The following is a 22,537-nucleotide window of genomic DNA, read 5'->3' on the forward strand; positions in this document are numbered from 1 at the left end:
GATCTGTTGGCATTTGAAATCCTGTGAGTTTACTGTTTTAAAAAAATCAAGATCCTTGCAGCCTAACATGAAGTTTAAAGTTCAAAGTAAATTTATCAAAGTACGTATGTCACCATATACCATCCTGAGATGCATTTTCCTGTGGGCATTTACAGTAAAGACAAAAACACAATGGAATCAATGAAAGACTGCACTGAACAGAGGACAAAAACAGTGCACTAAAGACAACAAGCTGAAAATACAAAAAAGGAAAAAAATGAAACAACAATAATAAATAAGCATAGATATTGAGCACATGAGATGAAGAGTCCTTGAAATTGAGGGCATAGATTGTGAGAATAGTTCAGTGATGGGCGAATGAAGTTGACACAAACTTGTTACTCTTAAGTTCCAAATGGTCTGGACTGAATCGGGACTTTAGAACCTACTCCAACTGAAATTGTCACTGTGTTGGTGGTATTTGTCTAAAAATGCAGCTGGTTGTAATGTCAGCCAGATGGTTATTAGACAGTACCCATAGCCTAGTAGGAGCATGAGGTTGTAGAGTAACGGGAAGGTGCAGAGCTGTTGTGTGCTGCCATTCCTGGGGTGTAAGGCAAGAAGATCGGAAACCTCTTTACTCCATATACCTTCAGATTGAAGCTGGAGTTTTGTGATAGGATGTGGAGAAAGTTATAAATGCAGTCGTCCACTGTGAAGATCTGCATTTGATAAAGTTTGAAATACAAAGCACTGGAGCTACTTATTAGCAGGTTGTGCAGGAAGATTAAATGTTTCAGATTGATGGTGAACAGTCTTCGACCTGAAGCATCAACTTTGTTTCAGTGTCCGTGGAAGCTGCTGAGTATTTTCCAAAGTTTTTTTGTTTTATCTTAATTCCCAGCATTCCCAGTTTTTTTTTGCCTTTTGAGCCAATATGCACTCAGTGGCCACTTATTGGGTACACCTGTACACCTTGTTAATGGAAATATCTAATCAGCCAATCATGTGGCAACAACTCAGTGCATAAAAGCAGGCAGACATGGTCAAGAGGTTCATTTGTTGTTCAGACCAAACATCAGGATGAAGAAGAAATGTGATCAAAGTGACTTTGACCATGAAATAATTATTGGTGCCAGATGGGGTGGATGAGTATATCAGGAACTGCTGATAACCTGGGATTTTCACACACAACAGTTTCTAGAATTCACAGAGAATGGTAGCAAAAACAAAATAAAACATCCGGTGAATGGCAGTTCTGTGGGCGAAAACGCCATGTTAATGAGAGGTCAGAGGAGAAAGGTCATATTGGTTCGAGGCGACAGTAACTCAAATAACCACGCTCTACAACAATGGTGTGCAGAAGAGCTACTGTGAACACACAACATTTAGAACCTTGGAATGGATGGGCTACAGCAGCAGAAGATGACAAACATACACTCATGGCTACTTTATTAGGTACTGGAGGTATATAATAAAGTGGTCATTGAGTATATTCACTATGCTACATCCTGGATGTACTTTTGCTACGGAAATGTATCATCACCATTGTTTCTGGACATACTGTTGAAGTTTGAACAGGTAAATACAAATCAATGGATACAGACTGTAAATTGGGAACAGAAGTTGAAAATGCTAGAGAATACTGTGACAATCAGGTGCTATCTGTGAGTCACTTATACAGCAGGACATTTCTTCAGATAACTTGTGCCATGAATGTTTCTTAACAGATGCTGTCTGACTTGCTGAGTATTTTGATTAATAAACTTCTGGTTGTACTTATGAGCAAAGAAATTTTCAGTGAAGTTTAAAGATTGTTTTTGAAGGCTCACAGGTTTATTGAAACAGTTTCCAAATATCTGTAGGAAAGTGATTGTTGACAGGACACTGACGGATGTGAGGCTGATCTGGTGGGTGCAGTAGGGATGCTATTTTGCTCCTCCACCCACACTATCACAACCTGTGATGTACTGATACTGAACCAAAACATACAAATTTTGTTACAATGCTTTAAGGACATTAAGCAATATAAAAATCAAAGTCCTGTTTCCATGATTATCCTCACAGCAGCTCTGGCCTCACCCAGCCAGAGATATTCCCTGGTCCGCTCCATCCCTCAAACAAACCTATTTTCTCTCTTTCTCAGTTCTGAGTGGAAAAAATGTTTTGTTATTGATCTAGGACATGAAATCTGTTTTGCAGCAGCAATCCTGTACAAAGACGTGAAATCACTAGAAATTACAGAGTAACTAGTGGAAAAGGAAATTGTGAAGTAGTGTTCCTGAGTTTGTGGACCATTTCGGAATCTGATGGTGGAGAGGAAGAAGCTGTTCCTGAATTATTTATTGTCGGGTTTCAGACTCCTGTGCCTCCTGTATCAGCTGTTCTGTTGACAGTGCCTTCCTCACCAGCATCTGCAATTCGCCGCCCTCCTTGCACCACAAATTCCTTCTCCACCCCTTCCCATCAATCCCTGTGCTCCTCATTGCACTCAGAGCTTTCTCATAACCCATCCTCTCACACCCTGTGGTCTTCCAATGTGAAGTAGCTGTCGTCAGCTTTCCCTTTGCCACCAATTCTTCAGGGCTTTGTTCCTTTTGAGCCACTTGTGTCCATCCCCCATCTCCCCTGTTCATCCCCCTCCTCCATACATGCACTCACGCTCGATTCCCTCACTCCCTCTTACCCACCAGAAACTGTTGACTTGAGGTGACCTCCCTGCAGCTTTTTCCTGTTCTGGAAGTTTCACCAGGTAATGTGGCCCGTGTCCAGCTGTGCGCCCATCGGCCGTGCGCCATGGGATGTAAGGACTGAGAGTGTTAGTGATGGAGCCCAAGCTGTTCGTGTCCAAATCAGAATCGAGTCAACAGCAGTACAGTGCGAGACATAAAAATCTACAATAATTTGTAACATAGAAACATAGAAAAACTACAGCACAATACAGGCCCTTCGGTCCACAATGCTGTGCCGAACATGTACGTACTTTAGAAATTACCTTGGGTTACCCATAGGCCTCTTTTTCTAAGCTCCATGTACCAATCCAGAAGTCTCTTAAAAGACCCTATCATACCTGCCTCCACCACCATCGCCGACAGCCCTTTCCACGTACTCACCACTCTCTGTGTAAAAAAAAACTTACCCCTGACGTCTCCTCTGTACCTACTTCCAAGCACCTTGAAACTGTGCCCTCTTGTGTTAGCCATATTGTTTATTAACAAGTAAATAAATGTTGGAAAAAGGAATACATGATTCATGGGCCGTTCAGATATTCGATGTGGGGGGAAGAAGCTGTTTCTGGATCGTTGTGTATGTCTTCAAGTTCCTGTACCTTAACCCTCCACTCCCTCTCCCCACCACCCCAAAGAAGGCATGTCCAGGATAGGGGGGGAGGTCCTTCATGATAGATGCTGCCTTCTTCTGGGACACCCCCACTAACAGCAGCGTTGGTGCAGTGTGTGTGTGTGTATCTGTGGAGTCTTTCTCTCACAGGCCACCCTGCCAACCTCACCCCCCCCCCACCCCCCAACGCCATAGGAAGATCTTTGCCCGGGGTTCGGTGCCTCAAGTTCCCAGAGAAGAGAGTTGTCCTGATTATAGGTGCCACCAATGCTTCAATGGACAGTGTTTAATTCCAAGGAACTCGTGTTCCAACCCCTGCGGTTACCTCCTGGTGGGTATTTACAAACGGCACTGACTCTCTCCAGGGTCTGATTGGAAACTCTGCTGTCTCATGAACTCCCACCTCTGCACCAGCCTCTTACCCCCCCATCCCCAACCCCCGCACCCCCATGAATGAAATCATTCACTCCAGCGGATGGTGATATTGTTAAATGTTTATCTGTGAGAGCCAGGAACTGGCGGAGTGAGCATTGTGCGAGAGCCAGTGGGCGCAGCTCCTGCCGTCCCAGCCTCTTCTGTGGACACAGAGTGCACACTCCACTGCACCTGCTATAAAAATGTAAAGCACCACTGTGAAGAGCACCTTTATTGGGTGTCTGCTAACCAGGGATGGAAGCAGACGTCTTGGATCAGAGGTCTCAGGTTGGAGTCGGGCTCCAGCAGCCGCCCCACTAGGTCGCGGCAGTCCCGGCTGAGTTCCAACTGCTGTGGAAACACCACCCCGTTCTGCTGGAGCCACAACATCTTGGGGATGTTGGAGTCGTCAAAGGGTAGATGCCCGCAGAGGATGATGTATAAAACAATGCCCAAACTCCAAATGTCGCTCTTGACACTATCGTGCGGGACCCCCTGCAGAACCTCTGGCGCTGCGTATGCTGTGCTCCCACAGAAGGTCTTACTGAGCTCACCCGTGCCACTGCGGAAGTACTTGGCAAAACCAAAGTCGGCCAACTTTATGTTGAAGCTTTTGTCAAGCAGAGTGTTCTCGCACTTGAGATCCCGGTGTGCGATGCCGGAGTCGTGGCAGTAGCGGATAGCCTGGGCCAGCTGGCGGAACAGGGTTTTGGCCAGAGACTCCGGGAGCGGACCCTCCCTCCTGATGTGTTCAAGAATGTCGCCGCCCTCCGCTAGCTCCATCACGATATAGATGTGGCCATCATCCGTCTCACAGATCTCATGGACTTTAATAATGTTCTTGTGGTCCAGATGTTTCACGATTTGTAACTCACGCGGGAGAAACTTCTGAATGAAATCTGGAAGGGAACACAGTGAACAGTTTCAACAATGGCTTTGTGGCCGATTCTAGCACAGGGTCCTGGAGAATTGGGCACTGGAGAACCGAGGTACGGGGAGAGGATGTGGAGGGGAACGGAACCGTGGAAGGGGCACAAACATGCAGGAAACTGGATGGGATGGAATGCCCCTGTCAATTGACAGCAAGAGAAAGGGGGAGCGGGGGTGGGGGTTTGAAACGAGGGTTGCGGCCGCTGTTTAGCGGGAGATGTGCATTAACCCTTTCAAACCCTTTAAGATTTCGATCCACAGTACAGATCTACAGGCCTTTTGGCCCACTATCCATGCCAGCCATCCGCACTAGAGACACCAGAGACAGTAGATGTTGGATACTCCAGCTGCAAAACACCTGCTGAGGAAGTCATTGGGTCGAGCTGCGGGTGTGGAGGGAAAGAAATTTCTGCGGAGCTTCGATTGGAATCAGTTTCTTTTCCCTACTCGACCCACTGAGTTCCTCCAGCAGATGGTTGGTTCACTAGTCTACAGTAGTCCCCTCTCTCAGTGCTGGCTCCAGGCCTTTTTCTGCCTTGGTGATTAATGTGTTCATCTGAATGCCCTCAATGTCCATTCAGTATGATCATATTACACTGATCTCAATTCCTCTTCTGCACTGTTCCTCAAACCATCACATATTCATTTGTGTCCATTTTGAATGTATCCAGTGATCTAGTCACCACCTGGGGGTGGGGGCAGGAGGGCAGAGAGTTCCAGAGATTCGCCACCACCTGATATTTCTACATACTTGAGTTTGAAATGACCGGTCCTTGCCCTGCTATCATGTCCCCATGTTTCTGCGAGTCTTGCTCTGTCCATCCATCTTTCTGTCTGTCTCTTGACATCTACCGTGTCAAACCCCGCAGATTTTGTATGTCTGGATTCTCTTGGGGCACTAGATGGAGTAAGTTGTATTTTGGCTTTGCTCTGTTCATTTTTCAATTTTTTTTTTACCACCCTTTCACTATCTATATTAAAGTGTTTATAACACTTTTATATGCCTGAACTTTGATTTTTAATTGCTGGAAATGAATACCGGAGGGCAAAAGGGATCAGCCGAAGGCAAGGAAGCCGGTAATGGAAGTGGAAGGGAAGAAGGAGATCCTAAACAACTTAAACAATCTCCACTCACTTTGGAAGCTATGCTGAAACTCCTGGATGATAAATTTGATTTAAAAAAAAAATTCTACTTTGGAAGTGTTACTGAAGGAGATTGAAAGCAGACTGGCGGGAGAGTGAAAATCAGCAGCAGCAAATATCTGAACTCGATTAAGCTGGAAGACAGAGAGATTGTAGATTGGATGCGCTGGAAAAGAAATTAACTTTGACTACTCAAACACTGGAACAGTACAAACTCAAGATTATTGACATGGAAAGTTGCAGTCGTAGAGATAACTTGTGAAAAATTGGACTCCGTGAAGATGTTGAGAGTGGTGAGCATACTAAATTATTTTCTCAGTTTTTAATGGATGTGTTCGGCTCTGAAGCTCTCTCTACTACCCCTATACTTGATTGAGCCCACCGGGCTCTAAGTGCCAGACCCCCTAAAGAGCTGAAGCCCCGACCTGTTATACTCCGATTCCACTATGTGCAAACCAAGGAGCATTTAATTTGAATTGCTTGTCAGAAAGGGGTTACTGAACATGGGGACCTCAAGTTTCGACTGGTTGAAGAGTATAGTCCCAAGATAATGTGAGAAAGATTGCTTTTTAAACCGGTGATGTCCGAGCTTTAGTCAAGAAAGTTTCAACCAGCTCTGCTATTTCCAGTCTGTTAAAGGGTTGTTCTGCCTGACAAATCACGTAAATGGTTTAAATCTGTGGAAGAAGCTCAACAATTCCTTGAGGATCGATGTTCAATCCCAGCTGTCTAATAAATTTACTGTTTCTTCGTGTCTGTATTCATTTGGTTTATAAGTTGACCTATAAGCTTGACCTGGGGAAGCAACAGTGACCGTGTCTCCGGCATAGAGTCTGGCCCTGTAGCTCAGAAGGGTAGGGAAAGGAAGAGGAAGGCAGTAGTAATAGGGGCTTCGATAGGGGGTCAGATATGCGATTCTGATTCCAGGATGGTAGTTTGCCTCCCTGATGCCAGGGTCCAGATGTTTCTGATTGTGTCCAAGAAATCCTGAAGTGGGAGGGTGAGGAGCCAGAGGTCATGGTACATACAGGTACCACTGACATAGGTAGGAAAAGGGAAGAGGTCCTGAAAGGAGAATATAGGGAGTTGAGAAGAAGGACCACAAAGGTAGTAATCTCAGGATTATTGCCTGTGCCATGCGACAGTGAGAGTAGGAATGGAATGAGGAGGAGGAGGATAAATGCGTGGCTGAGGGATTGGAGCAGGGGGCAGGGATTCAAGTTTCTGGATCATTGGAACCTCTTTTGGGGCAGGTGTGACCTGTACAAAAAGGACGGGTTGCACTTGAATCCTAGGGGGACCAATATCCTGGTGGGGAGATTTGCTAAGGCTACTGGGGAGACTTTAAACTAGAATGGTTGGGGAGTGGGAATCAAATTGAAGAAACTAGGAGAGAGGAGGTTAGTTTACAAATAGAGAAAGCTAGTAGACAGTGTGTGAGGGAGGATAGGCACGTGATAGAGAAGGGGAACACTCAGACCGAAGATGTAGGGGAGAAGGAAGAAAAAGGTAATAAAGTTGTTTGCAGCATTAGGGATAAACGGAGAGTAAGAGGTGGAGAATTTCTTAAATGCATCTACTTTAATGCCAGGAGCATTGTAAGAAAGGTGGATGAGCTTAGAGCATGGATTGATACCTGGAAATAGGTAGCTATTAGTGAAACATGGTTGCAGGAGGGGTGTGATTGGCAACTAAATATTCCTGAATTTTGTTGCTTCAGGTATGAAAGAATCAGAGGGGCAAGGGGGGAGGTGTTGCATTGCTTGTCAGAGAAAACATTACAGCGGTGCTTTGGCAGGATAGATTAGGGGGCTCGTCTAGGGAGACTACTTGGGTGGAATTGAGGAACGGGAAAGGTATTAACACTTATAGGGGTGTATTATAGACCATCTAATGGGGAGCGAGAATTGAAGGCGCAAATTTGTAAGGAGATAGCAGATATTTGTACTAAGTACAGGGTTGTGCTTGTGGGAGATTTTAATTTTCCACACTAAGACTGGGAAGCCCATTCTGTAAAAGGGCTGGATGGTTTGGAGTTTGTAAAATGTGTGCAGGATAGTTTTTTGCAGCAATACACAGAGAAACCAACTAGAGAAGGGGCAGTGCTGGATCTTCTGTTAGGGAATGAGATCGGTCAGGTGATGGAGGTACATGTTGGGGAACACTTCGGGTCCAGTGATCACAATACTATTAGTTTCAATATAATTATTCAGGAGGATAGGACTGGACCCAGGGTTGAGATTTTTGATTGGAGAAAGGCTAACTTTGAGGAGATACGAAAGGATTTAGAAGGAGTGAATTGGGACAAGTTTTATGGGAAGGATGTAATAGAAAAATGGAGGTCATTTAAAGGTGATATTTTGAGGGTACAGAATCTTTATGTTCCTGTTAGGTTGAAAGGAAAGGTTAAAAGTTTGAGAGAGTCATGGTTTTCAAGGGATATTGGAAACTTGGTTCAGAAAAAGAGAGAGATCTACAATAAATATAGGCAGCATGGAGTAAATGAGGTGCTCGAGGAATATAAAGAATGTAAAAAGAATCTTAAAGAAATTAGAAAAGCTAAAAGAAGATGAGGTTGCTTTGGCGAGTAAGGCGAAAATGAATCCAAAGGGTTTCCACAGTTATATTAATAGCAAAAGGATAGTGAGGGATAAAATTGGTCCCTTAGAGAATCAGAGTGGACAGCTATGTGTGGAGCCAAAAGAGATGGGGGATATTTTGAACAATTTCTTTTCTTCTGTATTCACTAAGGAGAAGGATATTGAATTGTGTAAGATAAGGGAAACAAGTAGGGTAGTTATGGAAGCTATGATGATTAAAGAAGTAGTAGTACTGGCGCTTTTAAAAATATAAAAGTGGATAAGTCTCTGGGTCCTGACAGGACTTTCCCTAGGACCTTGAGGGAAGTTGATGTAGAAATAGCAGGTGCTCTGACAGAAATATTTCAAATGTCATTAGAAATGGGGATGGTGCCAGAGGATTGGTGTATTGCTCATGTGGTTCCATTGTTTAAAAAGGGTTTTAAGAGTAAACCTAGCAATTATCGGCCTGTAAGTTTTTGACGTCAGTGGTGGGTAAGTTAATGGAAAGTATTCTTAGTGATGGCATATATAATTATCTGGATAGACAGGGACCGATTAGGGACAGTCAACATGGATTTGTGTGTGGAAGGTCATGTTTGACCTTTATTGAATTTTTTGAAGAGGTTTTTAGGAAAATTGACTAGGGTGAAGCAGTGGATGTTGTCTACATGGACTTCAGTAAGGCCTTTGACAAGGTTCCATATGGAAGGTTAGTTAGGAGGGTTCAATTGTTAGGTATCAATATTGAAGTAGTAAAATGGATTCAACAGTGGCTGGATGGGAGATGCCAGAGAGTAGTGGTGAATAACTGTTTGTCAGGTTGGATGCTGGTGACTAGTGGTGTGCCTCAGGAGTCTGTACTGGGTCCAATATTGTTTGTCATATACATTAATGATCTGGATGATGGGGTGGGAAATTGGATTAGTAAGTATGCAGATGATACTAAGATAGGCGGTGTTGTGGATAATGAAATAGGTTTTCAAAGCTTGCAGAGAGATTAGGCCAGTTAGAAGGATGGGCTGAGCGATGGCAGATGAAGTTTAATGCTGATAAGTGTGAGGTGCTACATTTTGGTAGGACTAATCAAAATAGGACATACATGGTGAATGGTAGGGCATTGAGGAATGCAGTAGAACAGAGTGATCTAGGAATAATAGTGTATAGTTCCCTGAAGATGGAATCTCATGTGGATATAGTGATCAAGAAAGCTTTTAGTATGCTGACCTTTATAAATCAGAGTATTGAATATAGGAGTTGGAATGTAATGTTAAAATTGTACAGGGCATTGGTGAGGCCAAATTTGGAGTATTGTGTATAATTCTGGTCACCGAATTATAGAAAAGATGTCAGCAAAATAGAAAGAATACAGAGGAGATTTACTAGAATGTTACCTGGGTTTCAGCACTTAGTTTACAGAGAAAGGTTGAACCAGTTAGGTCTTTATTCTTTGGCGCATAGAAGATTGAAGGGGGACTTGATAGAGGTATTTAAAATTACGAGGGGGATAGATAGAGTTGAGGTGGATAGGCTTTTTCCATTGAGAGTAGGGGAGATTCGAACACAAGGACATGAGTTGAGAGTTAATGGGCAAAAGTTTAGGGGTACCACAAGGGAGAACTTCTTTACTCAGAGTGGTAGCTGTGTGGAACAAGCTTCCAGTAGAAGTGGTAGAGGCAGGTTCGATCTTGTCATTTAAAAAAAAATGTGTAGGTATATGGACAGGAAAGGAATGGAGGGTTATGGGCTGGAGTGCAGGTAGGTGGGACTAGGTGAAAGTAAGCGTTTGGCATGAACTAGAAGGGCCAAGATGGCCTGTTTTTGTGCTGTATTTGTTAGATGGTTATAAGTTAATGAGCAGTTCATAGATTTAGACTTGAAGTTTGAAGATTTTTGCCATTGGTTTGATAACACTCGTCTGTTTCAGAGTATGGGTGGATGTTTATTATGCTTTTATGTTTAAGTTTTTTTTCCTTTATTATTTGTTACTTTATTATTTTTAATTGTTTTTGAAAATAATTAAGAATTTGATTTGGTGATTGTTTTTTTCTCTGAAATATTAATAAGATTGTATTTGTTTCAGTTTTTGGAAGCTTGCCTTTCAGAATGTTTTGCAAATGGCTGATCTTTTTCTGAACAGTTTGGTGTTGTTTATAGCATTCCATTCTCCATGTTTTGACTAAGGTGGAAGTTCACAATTTTTCTCAATTTTTTTTGTGTCTGTATTTATTTAGTTTATAAATTAATAACCAGTTCATAGATTTGGACTGCTAGAGTTTGAACTTTTTTCTGATCTGGTGATTGATTGTCTTTTTCCTGAAATATTAATAAGATTATATTCTGTTTCCTTTTCAAGATCTTGCTTCTCAAAATGTTTTACAAATATGGCATTCCTTTTTCAATATTTTGACTAGGTGGTATTTTACATCTTTTTTCAATTTTGGAGATTTGCCTTCAAGAGAGTTGGGGGTAAGGGAGTTTCTAGTTAGCTTTCTGGCTGTCTATTGGCCAGTTTTTGTGCTTTTGTGAGTGGGGGCTGGGGCTATCCCTCGTTTAGTTTTTTTTTCATCTGGGCTGAACTGAAACTACAAATATGTCTGAAATCTTGTAACTTCCGGTTCCCCTCTAAACCTTTTTCCCTCTTCCTGATTCATGAGTTTCCTATGCAGGAAGGTTAACTCCTTACATACCATATGGTTTATTCAAATAAAATGGATAATATTACTAACTTTGTCTCATGGAATACGAATGGTTTGAATCATACAATTAAATGGAAGAAGATTTTTAAAGTTTTTCAGAGATTGAATGCTCAGATTATCTTTGCCCAGGAAACTCATATGAGGAAGGAGGATAATCAGCTTTTTTTTTTGGTTTTGGAAAGGGAAACAATTTTAATTCACAGGCCAGGGTGAAAGGTGTATCTGTTTTTACAGACTCCTCGATTTCATTTCTTCACTATGAAACAATCTCAGACCCGAATGGTAGATTTCTATTAATTACTGGTTTACTTTATAACCAAAAAGTTGTTATGGTTAATATCTGTGCACCAAATTCTGACTATCCTGAATTCTTTAAACATCTATTTGCATCTCTTCCTTATTTAAATAAATATATGTTGATAATGGGTGGAGATTTTAACTGTTGCCTGAATCCTTTGATGGACTGGTCTGCGTCCAATCAGGTACCTCCAAACAAATCCGCTATTCTTAATAATTCCTTTTTAGTTGACTCCAGAATTTTAGAGATTTAGAGGTTTTTACATCCTAACGATAAAGAATTTTCATTCTTTTCTCATGTATATCATAATTACTCTGGAACTGATGACTTTTTTATCGACTCTCAATTAGTTCCGTCTGTTATTGCCTGTGAGTACGATGCAATCGCCGTTTCTGATCATGCACCCTTGAAACTATCAATCAAATTAACTGATGTAACTTTTAGCGCTAGGCAATGATGGTTCAATTCTACTCTACTTCAGGACTTAAACTTTGTTAACTTTATTAAAGAACAGATTGCCTTTTTCTTTTCAACTAACTTTATGGAAGACATTTCCAGTGGGATATTATGGGATACTTTTAAAGTATACATCTGTGGCCAGATTACATCATATTCTGCTGGATTGAAAAAACAAATTAATAATGAAATATGTATATTGGTTGATATGATTAAATAAATTGATAAAAAAAATATTCTGCCTCTCCTAATCTGGAGCTTTATAAAAAAAGAGTTGAACTTCAGATGCAACACAGTTTGTTATTAACATCCATGATTGAAAATCAATTACTTAAAACTAAGAGTCAATTTTATATACATGGTGATAAATCATGTAAATTATTGGCCAACCAATTGAAAATTGCTTCGGCTAAACATCAGACTATTAAAGTTCTAAATAGGATGGTAGCTTGATGGTTGCCATGACAAAATTAATGAATTCGTGAAAAGATTTTATACCTCTTTATACCAATCAGAATTTCCTGATGAATCTACCATAATGCATGAATTTTTAAGGAAATTGAATATTCTGAAATTACCACTCAATGAACATTTTGCATTAGATGCACCCACCATGGAAGAAGAAATAAAGAAAGCAATTTCTTTAACGAATTCTGGCGAATCACCTTGTTTGGATGGGTGTACAGTAGAATTTTTCAAATCTTTTTAAAATCTACTTTCTCCTTGGTTATGTAGAATATTTAAGGATGCCTTATTTGTAAGTAAGTTACTACAGTCCTTTTATGAAGCATCTATTTCTTTAATACCTAAAAAAGATAATATGATGCCCATGAATGTGCATCATATAGAGCTATATCCTTGTTGAATGTGGACTCCAGATTCTTTTCCAAAATATTGGCAATTGGATTAGAAAATGTATTGCCACAAATTGACTCTGATGACCAGACAGGATTTATTAAAAATCATTACTTGTATTTTAATGCTGGGAGGTTAATGAATATTGTATGTACTCCATCTAAAACTCCAGTATGTGTTATTTCACTTGACACCAGAAGGCATTTGATTGAATTGAATGGGAATATTTATTTAACACGCTTGAGAAATTTAATTTTAGCCCAAAGTTTATATCTTGGATTAAATTGAGATAGCATACACCTTTGGCTTCTGTACTTACCAATAATCAAGAGATCCCCCTTTTTCAGGCTTTTTTGAGGTACTAGACAGGGCTGTCCTTTAAATCCCACTATTTGTTATTGCCTTGGAGCCCTTGGCAATCACTCTTCATGACTCACCCAATATATTTGGCATTATGTGTGGGAATAGGATACATAAGGTATCACTATATGCAGATGACCTGTTACTATATATCTCTAACCCAGAGAAATCCATCCCTGCAATAATATCACTACTTTCTCAGTTTAATAGTTTTTCTGGTTATAGGTTGAATCTTAATAAGAGTGAGCTTTTCCTATTAAATATGCAAGCTCCAATCTATAGACAGTCGCCATTCAGACTGGTTGCTCATTACTTATTTGGGTGTTAAAATTACTAAGAAGCATTAGGATCTATTTAAAGTTAATTTTTTACCCTTAATTGATAAACACCTGCTTACCAAATGGTCCCCATTGTCCTTATCGTTGATTGGTAGAATTAATACTGTCAAGATTATTATTTTACCTAATTTTCTGTATCTATTTCAGGCAGTACCAATTTTCATTTCTAAATCCTTTTTTGATATTATTGATTCCAAAATTTCTTCATATATATGGCAGAATAAAAATCCTAGGTTAAGTAAGAAATATTTACAGAAATCAAAAAAGGATGGTGGTTTGGCAATGCAGTATTTAAGATTCTATTATTGGGCAATTAATATTCGATATTTAAGGTTTTGGACACAAGATCTGGTTGAAATTCATTGTCCACGATGGGTGAACCTCAAGCACGAGTCTGTACAGGGGTTCTCATTGGCTTCTATTTTAGGGGCCTCGCTTCCCTTTGCACTTACTAAACTGAATAAACAAATTACTAATCCAATAACTAAACATACAATATGAATGTGGTTTCAATTTCGTAAATTTTTTGGATTGAATAAATTTATCCTATCAAGTCCTATTATATCTAATATTTTTTTCCAACCATCCAGAATTGATTAAGCTTTTCTTTTATGGAGAATGAAGGGAATAAAGTGTTTTTGTGACTTATTCATGGATAACTGTTTCATGTCTTTTGAACAGTTGTCTGGTAAATATATTTTGCCTAAATCACATTTTTTCAGATATGTACAGATTAGAAACTTTTTGAATATTACCTACTTTTCCAGTATCGCATCAAACTGAAATTACAGAAAAAAATATTAGGTTTAAACCCCTGTCAGAAGAGTTTAATAGCAATTATTTATGATTTAATTATGAAAATACATATAGGTACATCTAATAAAATTAAGAATGAATGGGAAAGAGAACTTCAGGTATTTTTACCTATAGGGAAATGGAAGAAAATTCTCCAACTAGTTAACTCTTCTTCAATGTGTGCTAGACATGCTTTGATACAATTTAAGGTGGTTCATAGAGCCCATATGTCCAAGGATAAGTTAGCTTGATTTTATTGCCATATAAATCCTGTCTGTGACAGATGTAAGTCTGAGGTGGCTTCCTTGACACACATGTTCTGGTCTTGCCCTTTTGGAAAAATATAATTATTTTATAAAAAATATAAAAGATATTTTGATATTATTTCAGCAGTTTTGCGTATTGATTTATAACCTCATCCTATTACTGCAATTTTTGGATTACCAGTGATGGACTCTAGTCAGTTATCCCCTTCAGCTTGCCATTTGATTGCATTTGTTACATTAATAGCCAGAAGATCCATTTCATTTAAATGGAAAGATTCTAATTCCCCTACTACATTTCAATGGTTTTCCAAAACTATAACATGTTTAAACTTGGATAAAATTAGCTGTGGCACTATCAAACCTTCAGTTAAATTTGAAGAAACTTGGAGAACATTTATTCAACATTTTCATATGATGTGAGCTGATCTTTTCCAAATCCTTCTCATTAACTTTTTGTTCATGTATAGAGGAGTGGAGTTAATGACAAATAACGATTTTAACAGATGAAACATGACAGCCCAGCTTTTGTTTTGTTTTTATTTTGTTTTTTTTTGTCAGTTTAGGGGGACTTTTTTTTCCTCTTGTTGTAAAAAAAACTTTTTTCTTTGAATCTTTCTCATGTTTAGTTACTAAGAGATTGGGAGGCTTTGATTACACATGTTAATTGGAGTCTGTTTATGTATACATTAAACATTATTAATGTAATCCCGATCTCTTTGTATCATTATCATTGTTATGTTTATCTATTTGAAACAATAAGCCAGATTGATAAAGGAAAAAGATTTTGTATGTCTGTATAATGTCACTCACTGTTCTACTAAACTCCAAAGAATACGGAGTCACTCAGTGGGACAATCCTCTGTCCCATGCATTAACCTCATCAATCATTGAACTTTTTCCATGGTTAATGTATCCATTTTCTTTTAGGTGAGGAGCCAAAATTGTTTGCAGTGTTCCAGGTATGACCTCACCAATCCCTCATCATTTTTAAGCTCTAACCCCTTTGCAAAGAAGGCCAACATGCCCTTTGCTGCCATAACTACATGTAAGAACTACCTATAGTTTGTGACTTAATCTGACCGAATCCATGCACAGCTTGTGTGTTTGTTCCCCACTGGTCCCTCATTCCCCTTCATTATTCTTCATTTAGAGATACAGCACGATAACAGGCCCTTCCAGCTCAACAAGCCACTAACACTCACGTCTTTGGAATGTGTGAGAAAACAGGAAGAAATGCACACGGTCAGAAGAGAATGTACAAACTTCTAACAGACAGCGGTGGGAATTTAACCCGGGTTATGCTACTATGTCAGCCATTTTTAATGACTTTAATCTGCTCATGGAATGATTTTGGATGTTGCTTAGTCTTGCCCCCTCATCTCCCTCATTGCATTGTAAACACTCCCACACTGCCCATATTCCCTACATCATGTCAGACATGAACCAGATTCTTTACCCCATGGGGGTTCTCAGAGCTGTCTCCATACCTTTCACCAGTGTGGGAACACATTGGTCCATTAACCCATTGTGACCACCCACAGCTGTTCCTGCATTCTCCATGCGTTTACCAATCCATTATGTGGTTTTATGGTTACGTTAAATCTGTTCACTGTGGAGCCAACCCCACCACACCTTCTCTGATCAGCTCCCAGCTCTGGGTTTGTTCTTGTTTACCTGCAGTCCTATCTCCTAGTCAATGGCTACCCCCTACCCCTGCTCCCTACACCAGATGTATAGGGGCATTAATGTGTACATTAGCCACCCTTTTCCCTACAACTGTGATTGCACCACAAAAATACCACAAAGCCATAAAACAACATTCAAAAGTTTTGTTTAAAGTTCCGGATTTGAGAAGACGCAAGCTGGGAGGTAACCACAGTTCTGTAAAGATAAATGGAGCAAGTACGGTAAACCTGCAGGGAGAGGGGATCATCATAGATTATTTTCTAAATGGAGAGAAAATTGGAAAATCTGAGGTGTAAAGGTACTTGGGAGTCCTTGTACAGGATTTCCTAAAGGTTAATTTGCAGGTGGTGTCTGTGGTTAGGAAGGCAAATGAGGTTAGCATTCATTTCAAGAGGACTAGAATAAAATAAGTACAATATGTAATGTTGAGACTATAAAGCAGTGGTGAGGCCTCACTTGGAATATTGTGAGAAGTTTTGGGCCTCATCTTAGAAAGGCTGTGCTGACATTGGAGAGGGTTCAAAGGAGGTTCACGAAAATAATTCCAAGATTGAACTGCTTATCATATGAAGAGGCGTTTGGTGGCTCTGAGATTGTATTCACTCGAATTCAGAAGACCGAGGGCTGACTTAATTGAGACCCATTGAATGGTGAAATGCCTTGATAGGGTGGATGTCGAGAGTTTAAGACCAGAGGGGACAGCCTCCGAATAGAAGGTGTCCTTTTAGAATGGGGATGAGGAGGCATTTCTTTAGCCGGAGAACCTGTGAACCTGTGTAATTTATTGCCACAAGTGGCTGTGGTGGCTGGATCTTTGTGTGTATTTAAGGCGGAAGTTGATAGATTCTTGATTGATCAGGGCATGAAGGCAGGAGATTGGGGCTGAAAGGAAAATTGGATCAGCCCTGAATAAATGGTGGAGCAGACTCGATGGGCCAAATGGCTTAATTCTGCTTCTTTGTCTTATGACCGGATAAATCACAGTTCCTATCGCTGTGCAGGATGCTGGAGTGAAAGCTGCTGTGAATTAAACAGATTGGCAATCAAGTTCATTGGGGTATGAGACCTCTGCACTCCAGGTGTTGGGTGAAACTCCCAGATGGAACCAGGCAACCAGAACCGACTCCCCTGGCAGACTCCGTTTATAGTCATGGAGCACTACAACCCAAGTAGGCACTTTGGCCCAGCTAGTCAACACTGACCTGTTTAATGCCTAGTTCCGTCTTCTTGCAGCCCTCCACACCCCCTCCCATCCATGTTCTAATCCACACTTCCCTTAAATGTTGCAACTGAACCCGCCCGCATCCAACACTCTCACCACCCTCTGATTGAGGAAGTTTCCCCTCCTATTCCTTTTAAACATTTCACCTTTCAGTCTTAAATCCATGACCTCTAGTTCTAGTCCCACTCAACCTCAGTGAAAAAAGCCTGCTTGCATTTACACTATCTATATCCCTTGTAATTTTTAAGCTAATAATAGAAATATGGCACGGTAAGAGACCCTTCCAGCCCAACGAGCCCGTGCTGCCCAATTACACTTGTGACCAATAACCTACTAATCCACACAAAACACTGGAGGAATTCAGCAGGCCAGCACACAATATGGTCAATGTTTTGGGCTGACACTCTTCATCAGGACTGCTGATGAAGTGTCCCGGCCCAGCATGAAATGTCCATTACACTTTTCTGTGGATGCTGCCTGGCCTGCTGAGTTCCTCCAGCATTTTGTGGGGGTTCCAGTATCTCCAGATTTTCTCTTATTTGTGATTGAACTTACCAACTTGTACATCTTTGGAATGTGGGAGGAAACCCACATGGTCACGGGGAGAAAGTACAAACTCCTTACAGACTGGCAGAACTGAGCCCAGATTGCTGTTGCTGTTCTAGTGTTACACTATCCACAAAAACCTCTGTGACACCCATTGTTCTCAGAATCACTGACCTATGTTGTCCAATTTGTTGTTTTGCAACACAGTAATATTGCAATACATTAAAATACTATAAAATTACAATAAGAAATGTTAAAAAATCATGCAAAAAGAGAGAATGAAGTCCTAACCTATTCAACCTTTCAGCTCAAGTCCCAGCAATACCCTATTAAATTTTCTCTACAGTCTTTCAACCTTATTTACATCTTTCCTGGTGGTAGATCACCAGAACTGCTCAAAATATTCCAAATTATGCCTCAGCAACGTCTTAGATAATTTCAACATAACATCCCACCTCCTGTACTCAATACATTGCTTTACGAACGCCATTGTGTCAAATGCTCAAGTTACGATCCTATCTACCGGTGACACCACTTCAAGGAATTATGGGCCTATATTCCCAGATCACTCCGTTCTCCGCACTATTCGGTACCCTACTGCTTATCGTGTAAGTCGGTGGTTGGTCCTCCCAAAGTGTAACACCTCGCACTTGTTTGCATTAAAATCCCCATCTGTCATTTTCAGCCCATTTTTCCAGCTGGTCCAGATTCCGCAACTTTTATAGTTTTCCTCCGTGTCCACTGTCCGCGGCTGCCTGACCTGCTGAGTATCCCGCACGTTTAATTCAGAACGCCAGCAACTGCCGTATTTTTCATTTTGGTCAGGGCGGACGGGAGGACCAGGCTGTGTTGAAACAATGGCCGTGGCGCGGAAGGAATTTCATTAAAGCTGCCGTCATCGGCTGAAATTCTTATTAACCGAACTGACCTGATGACTGAAAGCTTCCGGAATTTAGTGTTGTGGAGGTGCTGATGTTGTTTGTTAGGTCTATGTTTTGATCACTCTGTACAACGGTCCTAGTTGTGTACTTTTTTCGATAAATGTGAGTAGAATTTTATTGAGCAACACACAAAATACTGGAGGAACTCAGCAGGTTAGGCAGGATTCTATCGGGCAAATGAACAGTTAACGTTTCTGACTGAACCCCTTCATCAGGGTTGGAAAGGAAGAGGGCTGAAGCCCAGCTGTTAATTCCTCTCCATGGATGTCGCCGGACACGCTGAGTTCCTCCAGCTTTTTGAGTGTATTGTTGGAAGATCTACAGCATCTGGGGAATCTCGTGTGAAAAAAATCTCTCAAGCCTGTTGCCTTTGACTGGACGACCTGAGTTATAAGGAAAGATTGAATAGGTTAGGACTTTACTCCCTAAAACGTAAAAGATTGACAGGAGATTTGATAGAGGTATACAAAATTATGAGGGGTATAGATAGGGTAAATGCAACCAGGCTTTTTCCGCTGAGGTTGGGTGGGACCACAACCAAAAGTCATGGGTTAATGGTGAAAGGTGAAAAGTTTAAGGGGAACCTGAAGGGAAACTTCTTCACTCAGAAGGTGGTGAGAATGTGTGACGAGTTGCCAACGCAAGTGGTGCATGCGAAGTCGATTTCAACGTTTAAGAGAAATTTGGATAAGTACATGGATGGTAGGGCTATGTATTCCGTTGCAGATAATAGAAAATGGTTCGGCATGGACTAGATGGGCAGAAGACCTGTTTCCGTGCTGTATTTCTCCATGACTCTAGTTTAATTTATGATATTTTTCTTGTGACGCTATGTGCCAGTGATGCTGCTGCAAATAAGTTTTTCATTGCGCCTGTGCCCACATGTACAATAAACTCAGCTTTGCGAGCTCGCTGGTGAATCCTTACCCTTGGGCGCAGTCCGCTGGTTGATGATTTTAATGGCCACTTTGGTCTGCAGGAGCTTGCTGTAAGCTTCCTTGACTTTGGAGTACGTTCCCTCCCCGATCGTGTTCCCCAGTTGGTATCCTTTAGACAGGAGCAGCTTGTCCATCGCTTCTCATCCACTGTCCTACCAATTTCAGCGATCACATTCCTCAGTTATCCAGTTCCACAGAACCTAACCAACCTTTCCCGGCTTCCTAAATTATTTCTAAAATTGAACATTATATTAAAAATATGCAAACCCGGACGTGGCCACTCAGCAAAACCACCCCGGCAGGTAAAATATGCCTTGATTGTGATGGCATAATTTCGCTGTTACGAAGGAGACTTAATGCTGAAGCTGATTTACAGATATTAATGTTTTAACTGTATTACAGAGGTAATCGTGAACGTTAGTGTTCAGCTCTCGCCCGTGAGGGAGCGGCGCTCGTTTTCTTTCCGTTAACCCGTTAATTCCAACGCTGGTAGCTTCTCCCTTCGATTTCTCGCTGTCGTGAGATTACCCAGGGCAGCTCCAAATCTTTCCTGGGACCGAGGACACATTACTCCTGACAGTGGGGGTTTCTGGCTGAAGTCGTCTCATTGTTGTCCGACGGTGCCGCTTGAAAGGAAAATAACATTTCCTCATAATGTAATGTTCATTAAATCATTTAAAACCGGCGTGTGTCCCGCAGGTTCGGATTGTCTGCCTCGGTGACCCTACACCAGACAAGATTACACCAGAGCGGGATTAGACCGCTCGGCTCCTTGAGCTTGCTCTCTCATTCAGTTGGATCATGGCTGGCCTGACTTTCTCTCGCCCATCTTTCCCTGTCTTTCGCCCAAACCCCCGATCCCTTTTACTAACTAGAATTTCGTCTCAGCCTGAATTACACCCAAGGAAACTGCCCCATATTTCCTGGAGAGCAGATCTAGCTTCACAGAGCCCCGCGGGGGGTTTCTCCTCCATCTTCAGGGACACTACCTCATTCCGGGTCCATGCCCCGTCCCAACCCAGAAAACATCCTCCTCGCATTTTCATGGTTTGCAGCGGGATCTGGACCAGCTGGAAAAATGGGCTGTAAAATGACAGATGGAACTTAATGCAGATGAGTGCGAGGTAGGACCATCCAACATAGGTCTTACACAGTGAACGGTAGGGTCCCGCGGAATGCGGTAGAACAAAGGGATGTGGGAATACAGGGTCTTAATTTGTTGAAACTGGTGTCACAGGTAGATAGGGTCGTAAAGAAAGCTTTTGGCACATTGGCCGTCATAAATCAATGCATTGAGTTCAGGATTTGGGATGATCTGCTGAAGTTGTACAAGGCATTGGGGAGACCTAATTTGGAGTATTATGTGCAGTTTTGGTTACCTAAGTACAGGAAAGATATAAATAAGGTTGAAAGAGTGCAGAGAAAATTTACAAGGATGTTGCCAGGTCTGGAAAACCCGAGTTATAAGGAAAGATTGAATAGACCTGTAACAAGAGAACATCTGCAGATAGCTGGAAACCCGAGAATATGTACAAAAACGCCGACTGTACTTTTTCCAATAGGTGCTGCCTGGCCTGCTGAGTTCCTTCAGCAATTTGAGTGTGTTGTTTGAAAAGATCTGTATTTTATTCCTTGGAAGGTAGAAGGCTGAGAGGAGATTTGATAGAGGTATATGAAATTATGAGGGGTATAGACAGGTTAGATGCAAGCAGGCTTTTTCCACTGAGGTTGGGAGGGACCACATTCAGAGGTCATGGGTTAAGGATGAAAGGTGAAAAGTTTAAGGGGAACATGAGGGGAAACTTCTTCACTTGGAGGGTCATGAGAGTGTGGAATGAGCTGCCAACGCAAGTGGTGCATGAGAGCTCGATTTCAAAGTTTAAGAGAAGTTTGGATAGGTACATGGATGGGAGAGGTATGGAGGGTTATGGTCCGGGTGCAGGTGATGGGAATATGCAGTAGTTCGGCACAGACTGGATACTTCTCTATGACTCTAGGACTGCTTGTCGCGGAAACTCACCTCGCCGATCACTTGGCCCTGACCTATTCGATCTTTGCCCGATCACCCTCAGATCTCCACACTCGGAACCCCCGGCTTATCCTGAGCCCCTCCACACTCGGAACCCCGGCGACTCTCGCAATGAAGCCGTTGCCGTGAGTGGAAGAAACGTCCGTGAGAAGAGCAAAAATATCTCGGGGTTCAGGTCGCCCACGCTTCAGTTACTGCTGAAATGTTAACGGGTTTCTCTTTCCGCCTGTGCTGCGGAGATCTAACGTAATTTTCCCTTTAAAAAAAATAACGCTATTCGGTAACATTTTGAAAGTTTGTTGGATGTAAGCAATTGCATCCATCGGTTTGCTAACACTAAGAAGGCAATACTGTCGCATATGCCGCCGGGTGCCGCGTCTTCCTGCGGTTTTCGGTACAGCCGGCGCCGTGGGTCCCCGTGTCCGGTGAATGTTGGGGCGTCCCACAATAGCGGAGTAGCTGCGACTGTTCTCCCCCGGAAATCAGGAACTCTAATTAAACCAACACCCAAAACGATGGCACAGAGTTAATGAATGTCTAAGTTCGGGAGTGCGCACAGCAGGAAGCAGCAGCCGGATCCGTGGGTGAAGCTGCGTGAGAACCCACCGCGGAACATCTACCGGTGCCCTCGTCCACCCGTTAACATCAAACTCAAACTCCGCCAACTACGTGGCCCGTCTATTTCATGGCTCGGTATTGTGACGTCTCCAGCCTGACCCAGGGG

At 41.8% G+C, this 22,537-nt stretch overlaps 1 protein-coding gene across 1 annotated transcript; it reads right to left on the reverse strand.

Moving 5' to 3' along the window:
- Window positions 1-146: 146 nt before the first annotated feature.
- On the reverse strand, window positions 147-19,918 carry LOC132380387 (testis-specific serine/threonine-protein kinase 3-like). Its single transcript, XM_059949134.1, has 2 exons — window positions 19,774-19,918; window positions 147-4,631 (listed from the first exon to the last, which is right to left on the reverse strand). Exons 1-2 carry the CDS (start codon window positions 19,916-19,918, stop codon window positions 3,964-3,966), a joined length of 813 nt encoding a protein of 270 aa, XP_059805117.1. The 3' UTR covers window positions 147-3,963.
- Between the last annotated feature and the right edge of the window lie 2,619 nt (window positions 19,919-22,537).

The sequence above is a fragment of the Hypanus sabinus genome, chromosome 24 (genome assembly GCF_030144855.1).
Source record: "Hypanus sabinus isolate sHypSab1 chromosome 24, sHypSab1.hap1, whole genome shotgun sequence".
Taxonomy (NCBI): Eukaryota; Metazoa; Chordata; class Chondrichthyes; order Myliobatiformes; family Dasyatidae; genus Hypanus; species Hypanus sabinus.

Coding starts and splice junctions, on each gene's coding strand:
- LOC132380387 (XM_059949134.1), bottom strand. CDS start 19,918: ATGGACAAGCTGCTCCTGTCTAAAGGATACCAACTGGGGAACACGATC. Junction 4,632..19,773: donor CCAGCGGACTGCGCCCAAGG/GTAAGGATTCAC, acceptor GTTCCCTTCCAG/ATTTCATTCAGAAGTTTCTC.